At 44.3% G+C, this 18,766-nt stretch overlaps 1 protein-coding gene across 5 annotated transcripts in view; it reads left to right on the forward strand.

Annotated features, from left to right (window-relative positions):
- Nucleotides 1–18,766, forward strand: part of LOC127005780 (F-box only protein 9-like) — a 172,449-nt gene that overhangs the window by 59,899 nt on the left and 93,784 nt on the right. For all 5 annotated transcript variants that reach the window (XM_050874876.1, XM_050874877.1, XM_050874875.1 and 2 more), the window contains 2 exons: nucleotides 7,899–8,198; nucleotides 18,278–18,422. In XM_050874876.1, coding sequence (XP_050730833.1) covers nucleotides 7,899–8,198; nucleotides 18,278–18,422 — 445 coding nt within the window. The remainder of the gene's footprint in view (nucleotides 1–7,898; nucleotides 8,199–18,277; nucleotides 18,423–18,766) is intronic.

Here is an 18,766-nt window from a genome sequence, read left to right on the forward strand (position 1 = left end):
ATGCGCTGAGCACACACAGAGGGGTCTCTATCCTGGAAGCAATAATCATTCCACGGGAAATCGGAAAAGTACATCCTCAGGTCGTCCCACCGAGCTGAAGCAAAATGCCAGAAGCATCGCCTCTTCGGTGGGTCCAGAGGATGTACAGGAGCGATAGGACAGGATGCAGAAATAAGATTGTGATCGGAGGAGCCCAACGGAGAGAACAGTTTGACAGAATAAGCAGAAGGGTTTGAGGTAAGGAAGAGGTCTAGAATGTTGGGCCGATCTCCAAGACGGTCAGGAATACGTGTAGGGTGCTGGACCAACTGTTCACCAGGATGGTCAGTGAAAGAGGATGAAAGCCAAAGCTGGTGGTGAACATTGAAATCTCCTAGGATGGAGATTTCAGCGAAGGGAGAGTGGGTCAAGATGTGCTCCACTTTAGAATTCAAATAGTCAAAGAATTTTACAAAGTTGGTAGAGTTAGGTGAGAGATAAACAGCACAGATGTATTTAGTAATAGAATGACAGTGAAGTCTTAACCAGATGGTGGAAAATTCAGAAGAGTCAAGGTCGTGGGCACGAGAGCAAGTGATGTCAGTTCACGTAGGAGCAACTTCAAGCTTTGGATTGAAATTTAGGATAGAGATAGTAGGAGAGAACAGAGTAGAGATTGCTGTCAGTAGCCTCAGAAACCTGTGTTTCGGTAAGGAAGAGAAGGTGAGGTTTAGAGGAGGAGAGATGATGTTCCACAGAATGAAAATTAGAGCGAAGACCGCGAATGTTGCAGAAATTGAGAAGAAAGAGGTTCGAGGAGTTATCGAGACACCTCTCGGGTCGGCAGCCAGAAGGGAGTCCTCCCTGGGAATTTGTGGTCCCAGGCGGGGACTCCGAGGCATTGCTGAATTGAGCCATTTTGAATTTTGAATTTTGGAAAAAGGTGTATATGTTATGTGAATGTAGTGTGGTGTGGATAAAGAGAGGATCTGTCTTTAGAGAGCATGCTGAACTACTCTCCGGTGTTGGTGAGACAATAGGGAAACGGTTAGTGAGGACATGGGAAGGGTCTTTGGAGGGCTTCAGCTCCCTTCTCACCTCCCATATATACCTCACCGGGAGTGGCTTGCGCCCGTTCGGTAGGTGTCTTCCTACCTACTCCAACCACCTACCTACTCCAACCAATTGTATGATCTTGATCTTGATGTCACAGGTGGCTTAAGATTGTATGACTAAGGAGCAGTACAGGCTACATAAAAAATCATATTGGAAAAAAATGTCAATGTGTTCATTATTAATTATTAATATTAGTGAGAATAATGGGGTGAATGTGATATCAGAAACTGTACATCATGAGTCTTGTACGAGGAGTTATTTCACGCAATCCCAGCCCGGCCGCCTTTTGTATTGTTTACAAACCACACAACCACACCCACACATCAAACAGCTGCATGCCGCGTGTCACCAGAACCGAGATATCCACTCGGGCACTCATTCTCAGCCTCTCTCGTGTGAGGAAGAAATGAGGGACACCATGAGGGGCTGGCTAGTATTGGTACCGGTACCGAGCAGTCTGGTACCGGTACCGTACCGTATTGCTGGTACCGTTAGTACCGGTACCTGCCCACCCCTATTGTTGAGTAGCGTGGGAGTAATAATGAAGGAGAAAGAAGGCAGGAGTATGTCAGAAGTGCAGTTATGCAAAGAAATGGAAAACAGGCTGACCCATGGAAAAGGAGATATTATCACGGTAAAAATCAAGGATGTGAAAGAAGTGTGGTGGATCACAGTGGTGTATATGGGAGTGGAGGGACCAGAAAACTATGAAGAAAACAAGAAACTATTTGATCTAATGACAGAAATCGGAATGGAAGTAGGCAAGGAGAAGTGGGTGATTATGGGAGATCTAAACGGACACATTGGGCTCAATAATGAGAGAACTAACATAAATGGGATGATGATCCTGGATTTTGCAGAAAATAGAAAATTAAAAATTAAAAACTGGGAACTGGAAAACACTATTACATGGAGAGACAGAGGTGCAGAGTCAGCCATAGATTACATTTTAGTGAATGAAGAAGTGATGAAAAAGAAGTGCTTGATCTGGAAAAATGAAGAAATTGACATCTCAGACCATGTGCTGATAGGGGTAACCTGTGGTGAAGGGAAGAAAGAAAGGGGAGAAAAAAAGACCCGATGGAGAGAAAAGTGGAATTTATCAGAAGCTGACTGGGAGACATATAGCAGGAGACTGGATGAACAAATGCAGGGATGCAGAGAGAAAGGGGAGGCAACAATAACCCAGTGGGAACAAAGAATAAAAAGAACAATACTAAAAGAAGCAAAGAAAAATGTTGGAAACAAAAGATTCAAAGAAGGGAAGACAAGGCTAAAAGGATGGTGGGACAAAGAGGTGGAAGAAGCATGGAGCACCAGGAAAAAAGAGAACAGGAAGCAGAGAGACCTGAGCAAAATGATGACGAAGCAAGGGGAACAGTACAGACAAAAATGGCAAGAGGCATGGGACACCTATAAGAAGGAGAAAAAGAAAACACAGATACTGATGAGTAAGAAGATAGCAATATGGGAGGAGGAGCAGGCTCAGAAACTGAACGAGATGCCTCCAAGAGAAAGAGAGAAAGAGGGATGGAAAAGACTGCGGAGGAACCTAAGAGGTAGAGAAACGAACCAGGAAGTGAAGCTGAGGATAGAGGGAAAAGAAACCAGCAACGATGAAGAGATAAGAATGGCAATAGAGGGATACTGGAGGAGCATAGTGCAGACCAACACTGAGGAAAACCAAACGGGAGATCCAACAATATACAGTGACAAAAAAGAAATGGGTTGTGTTACAGTTGAACTGAAGGATGTGGAAAAAGCACTAAAAGGTATAAAGAATGGAAAAGCAGGCGGAGCGGATGGAGTGCTCGGTGAATTTATAAAATATGGAGGAGAAAGACTCAAACATATCCTGCATGAAATGTTCCAAATAATACTGGAGGAGGGTGTGATCCCACAAGACTGGAAAAGAAGCAGAGTAACACTGATTCACAAAGGAGGAGGGAAACCTAAGGAGGAAATAGAAAATTATAGGCCCATTTCAGTCATGAACATCATGGCAAAGATATTTGGAAAAATCTTGAATGAAAAGCTGAAAATGTGGGCAGAAGAATCCAAGGCGTGGGGAGAAGAACAGAGTGGATTCAGAGAAGGAAGAGGAGGGCTGGAAAATGTGTTGGTTCTTAAAGAAATAATAAACAGAAATAAGAAGCAAGGAAAAGAGCTGTACCTGATATTTATAGATATTGAAAAGGCATATGACACAGTGGACAGAAGCAAGCTAATGAAATTGTTAAAGCACATTGGAATAGATAGCAAAGTGGCAGAGGTGATAAAGGAGATGTACAATGAAAATATGGTAAAATTCACTTTGGGAGACACCACCACGGACTGGATGGAGAACAATGTTGGAGTGAGACAGGGATGTGTGATGTCACCAACATTGTTTAACTTTTATGTAGAAGAACTCCTGGTGAAAATCAGAAAATCAGAAAAAGGAGTAGGAGTAGGAGACAGAAAACTTGGGTGCTTAGCTTATGCAGATGACATTGTACTCATGGCAGAAAACAAGGCAGATATGGAGGAGCTACTGAGGATTACCAACGAGTATGGGAGGGAGTGGAAGATGAAATTCAGTGCCAGGAAATGTAAGGCCATAGAATTTAACAACAATGCCAATAGCCAGTGGGTCCTGGGAAACATCATAATAGAGGGAGTGGAGAAGTACACATACTTGGGATTGGAAGTCAGCAAAGAAGGAGTAGGAGGAGAGAAACAAAGGAAAATAAACGAAGGAAAAGCCAGGAGGATGGTGGGCATGATCATGAACGCAGGCAGCAGGACTATTAATAAATACGAGGTAGGCAGGAGTATGTGGAAAGGGATAGCGGTGCCATACTGCCTATACGGGTCAGAAATAACAGAGTACAGGGAAGGTGACCTGGCAAGATTAGAAAAAGTGCAGAACACCATGGGCAGATGGGGACTGGGTGCTCCTAGATGCACAGCAGTAGAGGCCTTAAGGGGAGAAATGGGATGGAGTACATTTAAGGAGAGAATTATAAAGGGCAAGATGGGATTTATGAAGAAAATCGAAGGACTAAGTGAAGAAAGATGGGTAAAAAAGGTGATAACAGAGGACAGAACAACATCCTCATGGAAAAAAGAAATAGCTAGATGGAAGAGGAGAGAAAATCTTGAAAATGAGTGGAACAGAATGAGGGTTAAGGACATCAAGAAATGCATTGCCACCAATGGCCTGGAAAAATGGCAAGCAGGAGCAGCAGAAAAGTCGACTTTAAAATGGTACAAGAGAAAACAAAAGCCTGAAAGAGAAAATTGGTACCGGGGAGACTGGGGGAGTAAGCTGCTGTTCAAGGCAAGGTCTGGAACTCTAGAAGTAAAGGGGAGAAGCAGAGACGAGCAGGACCAAAACTGTAGCTTGTGTATAGGGGAAAAGGAAACAATAGAGCACCTGATAGTGGCCTGTGACAGGTATGAGGAGGAGAGGCAAAGGCTATTGGCTTCAGTAGTGGAAATTATTGGGATAGAGGAGTGGCATAGCAGAATGGAGGAGGAAGACGGAGGAGTAAGTACCGTGTTAGGACTATATGGCAGTAAGGAGGAAGCAGTGAAATTAATACCTCACACAAAAATTTTCTTGACATGTGTTTGGAAAAAAAGATCTGAACAGTAAAAGTGGAGTGAAAAGTGTACTAGTGGAAAATAGCAAAGCACATAGGCAAATAAATCTGAAAAGAAAAGGACAGAAAACCTAAGTTTCAGGATGAAGTGCTTAAAAAAGTGATGTATACTGAAAAGAAAAGTGTGTAGAAGTGAAAAAGAAGAAAAGCGGAACGAAAGAAGGAGGACCTAAGAAGCGATACAAAGCGGCACAGGTCAAAAGAAGAAGAAGAAGAAGAAGAAGAAGTGGCAGCGTAGGTACTGTATTGTTGTTCAGTGGCGCGCGGGAAGAACTGAGCTCAGCTGTGTGGCCGTGTGAGTCCAGTTGCGTGAGACATTTGGTGGCCACTCCATTAAATATCACGTATAAGTGAAAAAAACGCCTAAATTAAACATCTATTTGGATTTTGGACCCCGCGTTATTTCAAAAACGCGTAAACCAAACAAAGAGGGATTTGAGAAATACAATAATAGTACCAACCCTCACATATGCAAGCAAAACATGGGCCTGGAATGAAAGTCAGAGGTCTAGAGTGCAGGCAGTGGAAATGAGTTATTTGAGGAGTGTATGTGGTGTGAGTAGAATGGATGGAGTGAGTAATGAAAGTGTGTATGAGTGTTTTGGAATGTGTCGCAGGGGTGAAGGGAAGAAGTGTGGAGTGGTGGAAGAAGTGGAGCGACAGACTTTAAAGTGGTTTGGCCACATGGAGCGAATGGGGGAGAGTAAGATGACCAGGAGGGTGTATGTGAGTGAGATTGAGGGAGGGAATGTTGGAGGACGACCTCCAGTGAAATGGAGAGATAAGGTGCAAGAGTACGTTAGGGAGAGGGGGGAAAGATCCATGAGAAACTTTTAGCAGGCAAGGAGGGAGTGTCTGGATAGAGAAAGTTGGAAGCTCTTCTGCCATGGCCATCCCCTGGTGGGAGTTCCTAGGAGCAGGCGTCGATGAGATGATCATGATCATGAACTATTGCAAACTTGCTTCATTGTTTCAGGTAGGGCCACCCTTCATGAAAAGGGTGACTTCTCTGAAAAAACAAAAATGAAATAAAAGGAACAACAACAAGAAAAAAAATGGCAGGATGCTGTAAACCAAAATTTACAGTTTGACCTCCTCTAGTTATGGCACAAGTAAATATAACAAGGCTTTAGCCTACCAGTACTTCTTTCATCAATAATAGTACATATATACAAAATAATTAATAAAGATTGACTGAGTCGAGTTCAGTGTTGTGGGAGGTGGGTGTTAGGTTGACGAAACTGACAAGCGAATGCTTGGTTCGTGTGGGGAAAGGATGACATATACCTCGTTCTACCTATTCTTCTATGAGTTCGTCCATCTGTCTAGCTATACATTTCATTACACATATCACTTGCCTGTTGTCATAAGCCACTTGTCCCTGTCTATCCACTTCTTCCTTATAGACTACAACTTATCTATTCACAAACACACTGAACCTATCACATCACCTGAAGGAGGATTCCTGGCCATCTTGCGGTAGTAGTGGTAATGCACGTTGATGGTACTGTGGAGAGGCTGCTTGACTGGTTGGTGCTCTGCAGCCGGGAGCAGTGGAGTGCTGCTGTCATGTGGTGGCGTCATAACATGATGCCAGTTGTTTTGGAGCACAGAAATGTATATGTACTTAAACTGGCTGTAACATCAAAAATACTGTTCACATTGAAAATTCAACCTCACTGCCCTACCATATTGGGCTGGTAGATTTCCAATCCATCGTTACCTCAAGTTGAGCAAACAAGTCTATTAGCAGGCATTGCCTACCATTAAAATTCAAAGTTTCCCTCCGTTACTACCATAGCTGGGCACGATAACAAAAAACCTTATTCCCGATAACCGATAACTGATAATGGAAAACCTTAACGGTGATAACCGATATTCGTTAACTGGAAACGCAAATGTAGGCAATAACCGATATAAATCCACAATTCCAATACTAGCTAACGATAAGTCCGATAGGCGAAAATGATACTATATTGATATTTCAAATAAAAAACATAGATGAACTCAAATTTTCATCATCTGTATTTTTGGAAAACTTACAAAACCTTAAAACCACACGTTGACACGTACATATGGACGGTAATTCTAGAAACGCCTGAACCGGTGTTGTGTTATTTGGCTTCCCCACCGTCAAAAGCTGGCGCTTTTATTTACAAACACTGGTCTCTCGTGAATTGCGCAAGCTCAGACCAGCAAGCGTAGACCTGTGCAGTCTCACAAAGCTTTTTAACCGTAATTAAGAGTTGCCGGAAGGCTCAATCAGACATACAGTACCACTACCACTATTCTCGCTGTTTCTAGAATGACACTCTGTACGAGTTGTATTTATATGTACAGAGTGTCGTTCTAGAAACAGCGAGGATGGTGGTACTGTTTGTCTGATTCAGCCTTCCAGCAACTCTTAATGTGATAAAAAGCTTTGTGAGACTGTACAAGGCTACGCTTACTGGTCTCAACATGCGCAGTTCACGGGAGACCAGTGTGCGCTTTTCGATGATGGGAAACCAAATAACACTTCACCGGGTGCCTTCAATACCATGGCATGCTCACAAACGAATATGGAATATCAAATTTGAGGCAGTGAATAATAATTTTGGGGGCAAAGTTAAATGATTTTTCTCTTTGATATATTGATTTTTGAGTAACAAAAAATAACCACGCATGCGCAGTAGGGAGGAGACAACGGGTTTTTTTTCTGAGAGGCGGGAAAAAGTAGCGATTATCGCTAGTTTGGTTACAAAAGTAACGAAGATACCGATATATATTAAAATAAGTAGCGGATGGCCGATATCCCAATTTTGTTATCAGTGATAAAGTATCACGATAACTTATCGCGATAATGCCCAGCTATGGTTACTACAACCGAGAGAGCCCGGGTTCGATTCTCGGGTGGAGTGGAAAAATTTGGGCGGCTTTTCCAATACCCTACGCCCCTGTCCACCCAGCAGTGAATGGGTACCAGGTATTAATCATTGGTTGTGTCCCGTCTCCTGGGATCTGTTCCCTTTTCCTATAATTCCTTCCCCTTCTGTCTCTCTCCGGCATATGACCACAGATGTTGCGCCGACTGAACGAAACTTTCCTTTTCCTCAGTTACTACGAATTTATAGTCGGTGTCATTTTTTAATATTTGTTTCCATGATGTCTTTGCAGGACCCTGAAGCTGTGCTGGCTACCTTTCGCAAGGAATGGCAACGTGAACTGGAAGGTGCTCAGGTTCAGAGAGGTCTGTGCAATGAGTCCATGCAGCAGTCTCCCTCAAAAGCCACAGAAGTGTCCCCCAACCTTCCTAAAGGAAGTCTGAAAGCTTTGCAGAGTTCTCCTAAAAAGGACGTTGATAGTGATAGTGTTGGTGCAAACATCAGTGAAGCAGGAGAGAATAAGGATTATGGTGAGCCTGATGTTGACAGCAGTGCTCATATGGAGGAAGTTACTCCAGATGTTGAAACAAAGGTATGAAGCTTATGGAATTGTTTATGCAGATTCAATGTTTTGGGTGCACAATATTTTGTTATGAGTAATAGTTGGGGCCCTAGAGCAATAGTTGTCAATTTTTATCAGATTATGACCTTCTAACAGTCATCAAAAACATTCATCCCTCACTTCTTTTTAAAATTTAGAGGTATATAAAGGTCCTGATATGTATTTTATATTTTTCTCTAGAAAATAACAAGATTATTAGTGTTGTAAGGTAACAAGTGGATGGAGGACAGGGCTTCTGTGCCTCTGCTTATGGTTATCAGTAAGTTTAACCCCTTTGCCCCAGTACAGGTAACTCTCGATTTATGCGAGTATTGTGTCCTTGAAGAGGTCGCGTAAATCAAAAACAATATAAATTAAACAAGAGGTAGGTTTGTACCTTTATTGCCTACTGTATCACTCTGACTCCTCTCCCTCTTGTGGTTCCTCCTCTGGCTGCCCTTCCCCTCGTGGTAGCACAGCAGCGAGGGTGTTGTTGTTGTTGTTGAGTAGCGTGGTAGCATGGGTACTGTATTGTTGTTCAAGTGGCGTGCGAAAAGAACTGAGCTCAGCTGTGTGGCCGTGGCGCCGTGTGAGTCCAGTTGCGTTAGATATCTGGTGGCCACTCCCTAAAATATCGTGTATAAGTGAAAAAAAACGTGTAAATTAAACATTTATTTGGATCCCATGTTAGTTCAAAAACCCGAAAACCAAACTCGCATAAACCGAGAGTTACCTGTATATGGCACAGTGGACAATCCAGACTTCCTTGTACGTAAGAGGTTTGAACATTGAAATTAATAAAACATTGATATTTCCATAAAGATTTCATTCATGAATATTGCATTGTATATCATTTGAAAGCTTATTGATTTTCCAGTGTTTTATAATTGCTCTCAACACCTGATAAAAAAGAAATACCTTGAACAGAATAGGAATATGTTAAGCTTTTTCTTTTGAGCTGTGTATTTGGAGAGAGAGAGAGAGAGAGAATATATTCATTTGTTCTAGCCATCTACCTACCATATATATATATATAGAGAGAGAGAGAGAGAGAGAGAGAGAGAGAGAGAGAGAGAGAGAGAGAGAGTGTGTCAAAATTACGTGTGGGCATTGCAAGTGTTGGAAATAAATTAAATTAACCCAGTAGCAGCGGGGATCATGTTTCTTAATGGTCCCTCCAAGCAAGAAAAATGAGAGAAAAATCACCCCTCACACAAACCATTTTATAATATATATCAAAGCATTTGTGATCAGATTATGTATCATCTATTTTGGGGGGTAAATATCATGGCACAAATTTGGCCCGTCACTGCTACACGGTGAAGCCACAAATTTGGCCCGTCGCTGCTACCGGGTTAAGGGAGCCCACTGAACCACACATTAACTCGAAAGAAAGAATTCAAAGGTGTGAACTTACCTGCTAGACTCCTTAGATCTTACATAGGGCTAAACCTAAGATCCAACCAGAACTATAAGGTACTTAGCTGTCAGTTGATCTCCGGGAATATTATACAGTAAAGTTTTATATATGGCGTGTTCATATTTTGCAAATTTGCATTCAGGACTTCAGTCAGTCATTACCCCAATTCTCATTTTGCGACCACATTCTCCCATTTGGCAATTACTACCCCCCTCCCTCCCCAGAAAACACCTTTTTTTATTTATTTATTTATTTATTTATTTTTTACGTCGTGGCCTATTGTGCCAGTAGGCTTCTTCCCGGTGGATCCTGATGGTCGGCCCAAGGCTTCTTCCTGGTGGGGCCTGATGGTCGGCCCAACCTGTTCTGGCGCAGGCGAGTGTTTATAGTGGCGCCATCTTGCATTGGCTCATGCTGCCCTCCCAGAGCTCATCTTTAATCCTAGAATCTAGAGTCCGGGTTGATGGGTGGTCTTCTGGACAGCATGTGGGTAGTTTTAAGCCACTCGGTGGCGGCTGAAAAATCCCAGCTTGGTGGCACCGGGCGGGGATTGAACTCGCGTCATACTGAACGCAGCGCTGTCACGCTATCCATTCAGCCACCGCCTCCCCTGAGTCATATTTGGCGACCATGGTCTTGGCCACCCCACCCATGCTTCTCCTTTAGTTGGTATTGAAACTCAAGCTTTAAGTACTGCTCATGCTGCAGTTGCTAGTCATTACCCTATCAGCTTATAGGCTACAGTCTGCTCTACAAGCATACTGCCAGATCTAGCAAACACCAGTTGATTAGCACATGAGCTGAACAAGGGTGGAGTGAGTATCCAGTTATCTCCACTGTTGACAAGTTTCAGCTGTGTTTGGTTCACTCATTAGCCTGCACAACTCCCTGCAGTAGTGGGGTGGGGTAGGGGGGTGGGAGCCAAACCAGACAGTCGATCAGGTGGACGCAACCAAAATGGGGTCCCTCAACAACAGCCTCCTTACAATATTCCTGCAGCAGCTCCTAGAGGTAATTATTTACTTGAAACATCAATCAGTGTTGAACAAACTATTCACAGAAGGTAAGGAGATGCAGCAGAGGTGACACTAGCCTGTCATATACTAACTGCAACATGTCCTCATAGTTAATTGAGATGAATAGGCGCACCTAACATCACCTGAGCCTATCCAGGATTCAGTACGTTTCCTAAAATAGAGGAGGTAGCGTTATAATTGTATTTCATAAAGAATCCTTATAACCAAAAACTAACTAAAATTACGAGTATTCTTTTTCTTGAACACAACACTGAATAAACAACAGAACAATAATATGAAAATACGTATAGCCACCGTTGGCAGATTGTCTTACTTAGAGCATAGTATTTACCTGTTTCTGACGCCTAACTATTGCCAAGAAACATCAGAATCTAAATTTTAACGATAACTATAAATTAGTTTCGTTATTGGAGCCCAGAAGACAGTTTGGGGGGAAGGAAGCCAGGAAATATAATCGGCTGAGTACGACAATCTGGTAACGTTGAGGCTGTATATCTCCGAGGCCAGAGGGAGCGCGCACACCATTTTGAGGGTATCAGACTTTTTTATTTTTTTATTTTTTTATTTATTTATTTTTACATCGCAGCCTATTGCGCTGGTAGGCTTCTTCCCAGTGGGGCCTGATGGTCGGCCCAAGGCTTCTTCCGCGTGGGGCCTGATGGTTGGCCCAAGGCTTCTTCCCCATGGGGCCTGATGGTCGGCCCAGCCTGTTCTGGTGCAGGCATGTGTTTATAGTGGCACCATCTTGCGTTGGTTCATGCTGCCCCCCGGAACTCATCTTGAGCCTCTCTTTGGAGAGGTTATCTAGAGCCTGGGTTGATGGATGGTCTTCAGGCCAGCATGTGGGTAGTCTTAGGCCACTCAGCGGTGACTGAAAAACCTCAGCTGTGCGGCGGCCAGGATTCGAACCCGTGTCCCTCCTGGAGCTCCTGAACGCGGGGCTGTCACACTAACCACTCAGCCACCGCCTCCATTAAATAGCATATTTATACTGCGCAAAGTAGATAATGCCACTTATTGTGACTTCGTGAGCTTTCATATTTATCTATTTGTGTATATTTTATGGTGGCAAAACTTATATTACTAGTTTCATTTTTGCCAGTGACACAAATTTGTGACTTTTTCACAATAGAATTTCACTCTAATAAGTGAATCAGACCCCACAGAAATATTACCAGTGTGTGTATGAATGAATACAAAGATAAGCACATACTTTGATTTAACTCTTGGATGTCTCGTGGATCATTAATAAATAAAAACAAAATATCCGGATAAGCCACTCTTTAGCCCACTACCTTCTATGACCCCCCAAAACCGTCCCTAAGCCAAGATTGTACCCCACGTTTTGGTGATGTTAGGTGTGCCTATTAACAATGTTTCAACATTTCACTTCCCGAGACTGTCTGATCTACTGTATGACTCAGGATTTTCACTTTAGATTTTGAAAAAAAAAAAAAAAATACAGTACCCTCCCGAGTTTCACGCTATCTGAGTTTCGTGATCCTCAAGTTTCGCGCTTAGTCCTAAATTCTTACCATCCCAACTTTCGCGCATTATCGCCCCAAGTTTCACGCTGCTTTGACATGTACAGATCATGTCTACTTACCATGGGCGTCATGCGCTGCCTTAAAGGTAGTATCACACTGGCCATTTTCTGCAAACACTGGGGCTAGGGCAAAAGAGAGAGAGAGAGAGAGAGAGAGAGAGAGAGAGAAGCCAAAGTTAGGGAGTGGGAGGGGGGATGTGAGGAACTCCTGTCCATGTAGAGTCTCAAAATATGTGCCTTGGAAAAAGGAAGAAAATGGGAAGAGAGAACAGGTCGTTTTGATGCCACAGTTGAAGGCGGCTGCCTTATGATTGGTTGACAGTTCTGAAAACACACTTGTGATTCGCTTAGAGTCCGATGACGTCATCACCGACGTTCACCCTATCAGTGGCCTCACTGCCTTAACCCGTGGGCTTCAGCCATGTTTTGGATCCTTCTTTTCTTGTATTTAATTCTTACCATTTTATTTCATTTGCATTAACTTGTATTAAATCAACTCTTTTATCACTCATTAATTACTCCATAAATGATCTCACCGTCTCGTATCCCTGGCAGCATGATCCGGCTTAAGTTGTTATTGGAGACTGGTGTTCGTGGATAAACAAGAGAAAAAGAAAATATACATTTATTTAAAATTAAATGAAAGTAATTGCCTTATGCAATATTCTATGCTCAGACGATCATAACACTCTGGCATATTCAGCAATGGATACAACATATGACAAACGACATGTCTTAATCGTAATACTACAATATGTGCTCAGTTGTTGCCAATAATAATAACTCGTCGTTCCACAAGCAGTGGTTTGTTTCTCTCTGCTTACATCACAATATTTAAATACTCTCCTCACATCCTAATAACACATTCCTATAGTATAATCTACTACAATTTCATGGAAGCACCAAATTATACCACACCCAGTGGTTTTTACCTTTGCTTTACATCGCAATAAAATAATCACAATCCTGTCCCACTCACAATCCTACTACACATCTCCTACATTATAATCTCCAGGACAATACAGTCGGTTTCCCTTAGATTCTCGAATTTCTACTCACGATTAAGATCACAACAGCCATTCTCAGCTGAGTGAGTAGCAGTACTGCTTGAAGCGAGTGCAAGGCTCGGTCTGCTCATACCACTGTTGTCTAGGTCACATTTTTCCTTGCTTGAGGCGGAACTACATCCTTGACACGCCTTCATTTCCTACATAACCAGTAGCCAATATTTCCTGTCAACAACCATTGGCTCGCTCATTATGTTGTATTGTCTACTTCTCCTGCTTATTCGTGATGCACTCTTAAGACACTCCCACAGTGACTTCTCTTTTCAGTTATTCGCTTATAGCATTTCGTCACACCGCACGTGACATGTTAGAGTCCTCTTGAATGGTTATCCACACTTCCTGACCACGCCTACTGGGTATCTGTTTTCTGTAAGTGGGTCTGGGTATTTTCCATAACCTCTCAGTAGTGTTAGTGCTTATTAGATGTTTACGACTTTGTATATCTGACTAATTGCTTTCCTTCCCTCTCCTATCATATTTACAATTCTTGTCTCCATATCTCCACTCGGTATTTGCCTCTGATTGGGGTCACTATTAATTAACTGTTCTGCTATGGTCGTCCTCTGTTTGTCCATCTTCTGGGTCCCGACATATGGGAACGCCGAGAAGTGGCCAAGAAACAAAATTACACTGCATTTTGAGACTAAGAAAAGAGCATGGAACGTACATCACAGTACTCCTCTGATCCCCATAAAGCCGTTAAAAATATTTACTTTTACTCAAACTCCATTCTTTTTGGGTGGTGTTTGTTACAAAATAAACAGTCTTGTGACACGTGGCATCTAGCCTAGAGTCCCTTGTTGTCTACTTTAGAGAATTTGACAAGTGATTACTGTGTGGATAGCTAATTCAGTATGCCATGACCTTACAGCACCACCTATGACAGAAAAAGCCCACCTCAAGATCACTCACCCACCACAATGACCCAGGGCATTCATGGTGGGTTGTGCTATGCCACCACCGCCTACAATTAGCTTGAATTAGGTGTTTTATGGCAAGCCCTTTTTAGGGTCCACCGTACCACAGCCACGACTTGTGAAAGCCCTGAAAAGGGTCTGCCGACGTTCTCGGGTTAAGGCGGTGTCACACTGACCGTTTTCATTCGACCGTTGGGGTTATGGGCAATGCCTGTACCCCCAACCAGGAGCGAGTTCACGGTTATCTGTAAGCTGGTGTCACACTGGGCATTTTTCTTCCCACCACGTTGGCTTCAGCTTGGGCAACCGGCAACTCCAACTTTTCCTGGTGTGTGTCACACACAGCCAAGGTCGGTTGCCCGTATCCACATCCACAACATAAACAAAGCACTTGCCCTGCATCAACATGGCGTCATCTGCTAAAGTAAGGGCTGTCACAGCTTGTGCTGCCATTACCCAATTAAGTTGTGGACTTGTTGCTGCAGTTAAATGGAAGGAAGAAACAGTTGTGGGTGTGGCATGCCTGTGGTTCCTCCATGCCAGTTCTCATTGTCACCACTGCGTGTGCGCGGCCAACCCACCCATCTTGACTCAACCACATAAACACATGGATCGAATAACAACACACACACACACACACACACACACCAGACTCATTAGGAACCATTGCAGATGTTTCTGACAAACAGAAATGACTTCACCATTTCTTGAGTGTTAGGCAGTATTTGGTGAGTGGCTCACATGAACCAAACCTAGCTCTTGGCAAGAAGAGAGCAGTCGTCTTTAACACTGCTCTTTTCTTGCCATTGGGTATGTTTGGTTTGTATGAACCACTCACCAAATAAGTTCTAACACACTCTTGGAAATGGGGAAGCCATTTTTGTTTGTGAGAAACATCTGCCATGGTGCATGATGAGTCTGGTGTGTGTGTGTGTTTGTTGTTACTCAATCCACGTGTTTATGTTGTCGGAGTCTAGATGGGTGCGTTGGCCGCTCACGTGCAATGGTGACAATGAGAACTGGCACGGAGGAACCACAGACACGCTACACCCACAACAGCTTCTTCCGTCCATTTAACTAATGCAACAAGTCCACACCTTGGGTAATGGCAGCACAAGCCTCAACAGCCCATACTTTAGCAGACGACGCCATGTTGATACAGGGCAAGTGCTTTGTTTACATTGTGGATGTGGATACAGGCAACCGACCTTGGCCGTGTGTGATGCACACCCGGAAAAGTTGGATTTGCCGGTTACTCAAGCTGCCGCCAACGCGGTGGGAAGAAAAAGTCCCAGTGTGACACCAGGTTATGGACAACTGACAACTCGCTCCCGAACGTGCGTACGGGCGTTGCCAGTAACCACAACGGTTAGAGGAAAACGGCCAGTGTGATACCCCCTTAAGGCAGTGAGGCCGCCGATTGGGTGAGCGCCAGTAATGATGTCTTCGGACTCCCAGTGAATCACAAGCGTGCTTTCAGAGCTCAGCCAATCATAAGGCTTCATATGTGACTTTATAACGACCCATTCTCTCTTACTGTTTTCTTCCTTTTTCCAAGGTACAGTACTGTCTCCAGGAGTGAGAGTTTCAAGTTTGCAATTCACTTAGTTTGCAATAGGGACCCAAAAAATTCGCTTTTTATTGACAACTGAAATTGCGATATGACCCAAACTTTGTGGGTGGCGCGCGTGAGAAAGTGGTGGTTTCCGCTGTAGTTAACGGGGCGGAGGGGGTCATGACATCAGGACGCACTGCGGCATCACCACCACAACACTGTATTCTGCTGCCCACTGCCATTGTTCACCTCACCCCCGCGGTCCCACCCAACTAAGGATAGTTCGGTGAAACGTCATCAACTCAGCCATGACGTCACTGGAGACCCACACTTGTAGCCACGGCCAATAGTTCAGTGAAATGTCATCAACTCAGCCATGACGTCACTGGAGACCCACACTTGTAGCCACGGCCAATAGTTCGGTGAAACGTCATCAACTCAGCCATGACGTCACTGGAGACCCACACTTGTAGCCACGGCCAATAGTTCAGTGAAATGTCATCAACTCAGCCATGACGTCACTGGAGACCCACACTTGTAGCCACGGCCAATAGTTCGGTGAAATGTCATCAACTCAGCCATGACGTCACTGGAGACCCACACTTGTAGCCACGGCCAATAGTTCAGTGAAATGTCATCAACTCAGCCATGACGTCACTGGAGACCCACACGTGTGGCCGTGGCCAATAGTTCAGTGAAATGTCATCAACTCAGCCATGGCGTCACTGGAGACCCACACGTGTAGCCACGGCCAATAGTTCAGTGAAATGTCATCAACTCAGCCATGGCGTCACTGGAGACCCACACTTGTAGCCACGGCCAATAGTTCAGTGAAATGTCATCAACTCAGCCATGGCGTCACTGGAGACCCACACTTGTAGCCACGGCCAATAGTTCAGTGAAATGTCATCAACTCAGCCATGGCGTCACTGGAGACCCACACGTGTAGCCACGGCCAATAGTTCAGTGAAATGTCATCAACTCAGCCATGGCGTCACTGGAGACCCACACTTGTAGCCACGGCCAATAGTTCAGTGAAATGTCATCAACTCAGCCATGGCGTCACTGGAGACCCACACTTGTAGCCACGGCCAATAGTTCAGTGAAATGTCATCAACTCAGCCATGACGTCACTGGAGACCCACACTTGTAGCCACGGCCAATAGTTCAGTGAAATGTCATCAACTCAGCCATGACGTCACTGGAGACCCACACTTGTAGCCACGGCCAATAGTTCAGTGAAATGTCATCAACTCAGCCATGACGTCACTGGAGACCCACACTTGTAGCCACGGCCAATAGTTCAGTGAAATGTCATCAACTCAGCCATGGCGTCACTGGAGACCCACACTTGTAGCCACGGCCAATAGTTCAGTGAAATGTCATCAACTCAGCCATGACGTCACTGGAGACCCACACTTGTAGCCACGGCCAATAGTTCAGTGAAATGTCATCAACTCAGCCATGACGTCACTGGAGACCCACTTGTAGCCACGGCCAATAGTTCAGTGAAATGTCATCAACTCAGCCATGACGTCACTGGAGACCCACACGTGTAGCCACGGCCAATAGTTCAGTGAAATGTCATCAACTCAGCCATGACGTCACGTGTTCTATGACGTCACGGCGGTGACGCATGCTGGAGACCCTCGCCAGCAAGAGTCTCATTTGAATCTTGGTTTTATTCAAGGATTTACACATCATATTATGCAGTGTGGTGTTCTCTGAAACTTCAATCCAGTGGCGTTGCGGCCACACGTGTGGGTCTCCAGTGACGTATCTGTTTACATGTGACATCACGAGCGCGGTGCATTGTGGGAAAAACAAATGCTTAGCGAGCTATCCTTTACATGTCTCTCATCCTTGGTCCCACCCACACTTCTACCCCCACATCATTTGGGCCCTCAAAGCCTCGGCGTGGCGTTCTCCGTTCGCTCCCAGTCCCCCTCTGCCGTCCGCGCTAAAGCCGGCAGTGGCAGGGATCCACCGCAGGGCTCACGCAGCGCAGGTCACAGGCAGGACACACTCATGGGGTGTGGAGCAAACGGCCCGGTGTGCCGCGGCTCGCATTTCACGGTGGCGGTTGAGCCCTCTCGCCACTCATGCCGAGAGCTCGGACCGGCTTGTCTCCGGTCCTTTCGTGGAACACGCTAGGCGTGGGCACGGGGTCTCCAGCTCTCTCTATCGCCAGCTTTCAGCCCGGCATTTCAGATGAGATGTTGATGGTTTTCAATTTTCCCCATTAGAATAATGGTTCAAAGTTTGCGATTTCAACATTTGCGACCCACAATGTTGACCTATTTATTGCAAACTTGGAGACAGTACTGTATGTATTTTGAGATAACAAGGGAGTAAAGGAGGAAAAAAAAGTCAGGTTCACCACAGGTCAGAACAAATAAGCTCTTTCAGTGTTTTCAATACCTCAAGTTTAGCGATCCTTGAGTTTAGCGCTATACCTTCGGAATGAAGCAAGCGCAAAACTCAGGAGGGTACTGTATATGTAAAATTAATTGATGCTTCCATTTTAGGCAGCAGAATTGTTCAAAAAAGCTGTTGAGTTGGAGCAAAGTGGACGACTGTATGAAGCCATCCAGTTCTATCGACGGGCAATGACACTGGTGCCAGACATAGAGTTCAGGGTCCACCATCAGAATGTCCTAGAGTGGAATGAAAGTAAGTGAATCATAGCATCTTTGTAATCATATAGTCAGCCCTCAAGGCCAGTGTGTTTCATATCCATAGATCAAGCAGCCACAGATAAAAAGAGTGTCAAAAAATATAACTTGAATTTTCTGCACACTGCACTACTCTGAATCCATACAAAGGAAGTGACATGGAGGTCTGAAGCAGGTCTCTCAACCCAATTTTTTAGTTCTTAGTTCATTACCAAATGGATGTTTTTACTACTAGAAATGAGGGGTTGAAAATAGTATACATTTCATCAATTTTGAATCATCCATAGCTTACTACCATGGGTTTCAAAGGCAGTTATTGCATTGCCACCACCTCTATCCCTT

The sequence above is a fragment of the Eriocheir sinensis genome, chromosome 31 (assembly GCF_024679095.1).
Source record: "Eriocheir sinensis breed Jianghai 21 chromosome 31, ASM2467909v1, whole genome shotgun sequence".
NCBI classification, from domain to species: Eukaryota; Metazoa; Arthropoda; class Malacostraca; order Decapoda; family Varunidae; genus Eriocheir; species Eriocheir sinensis.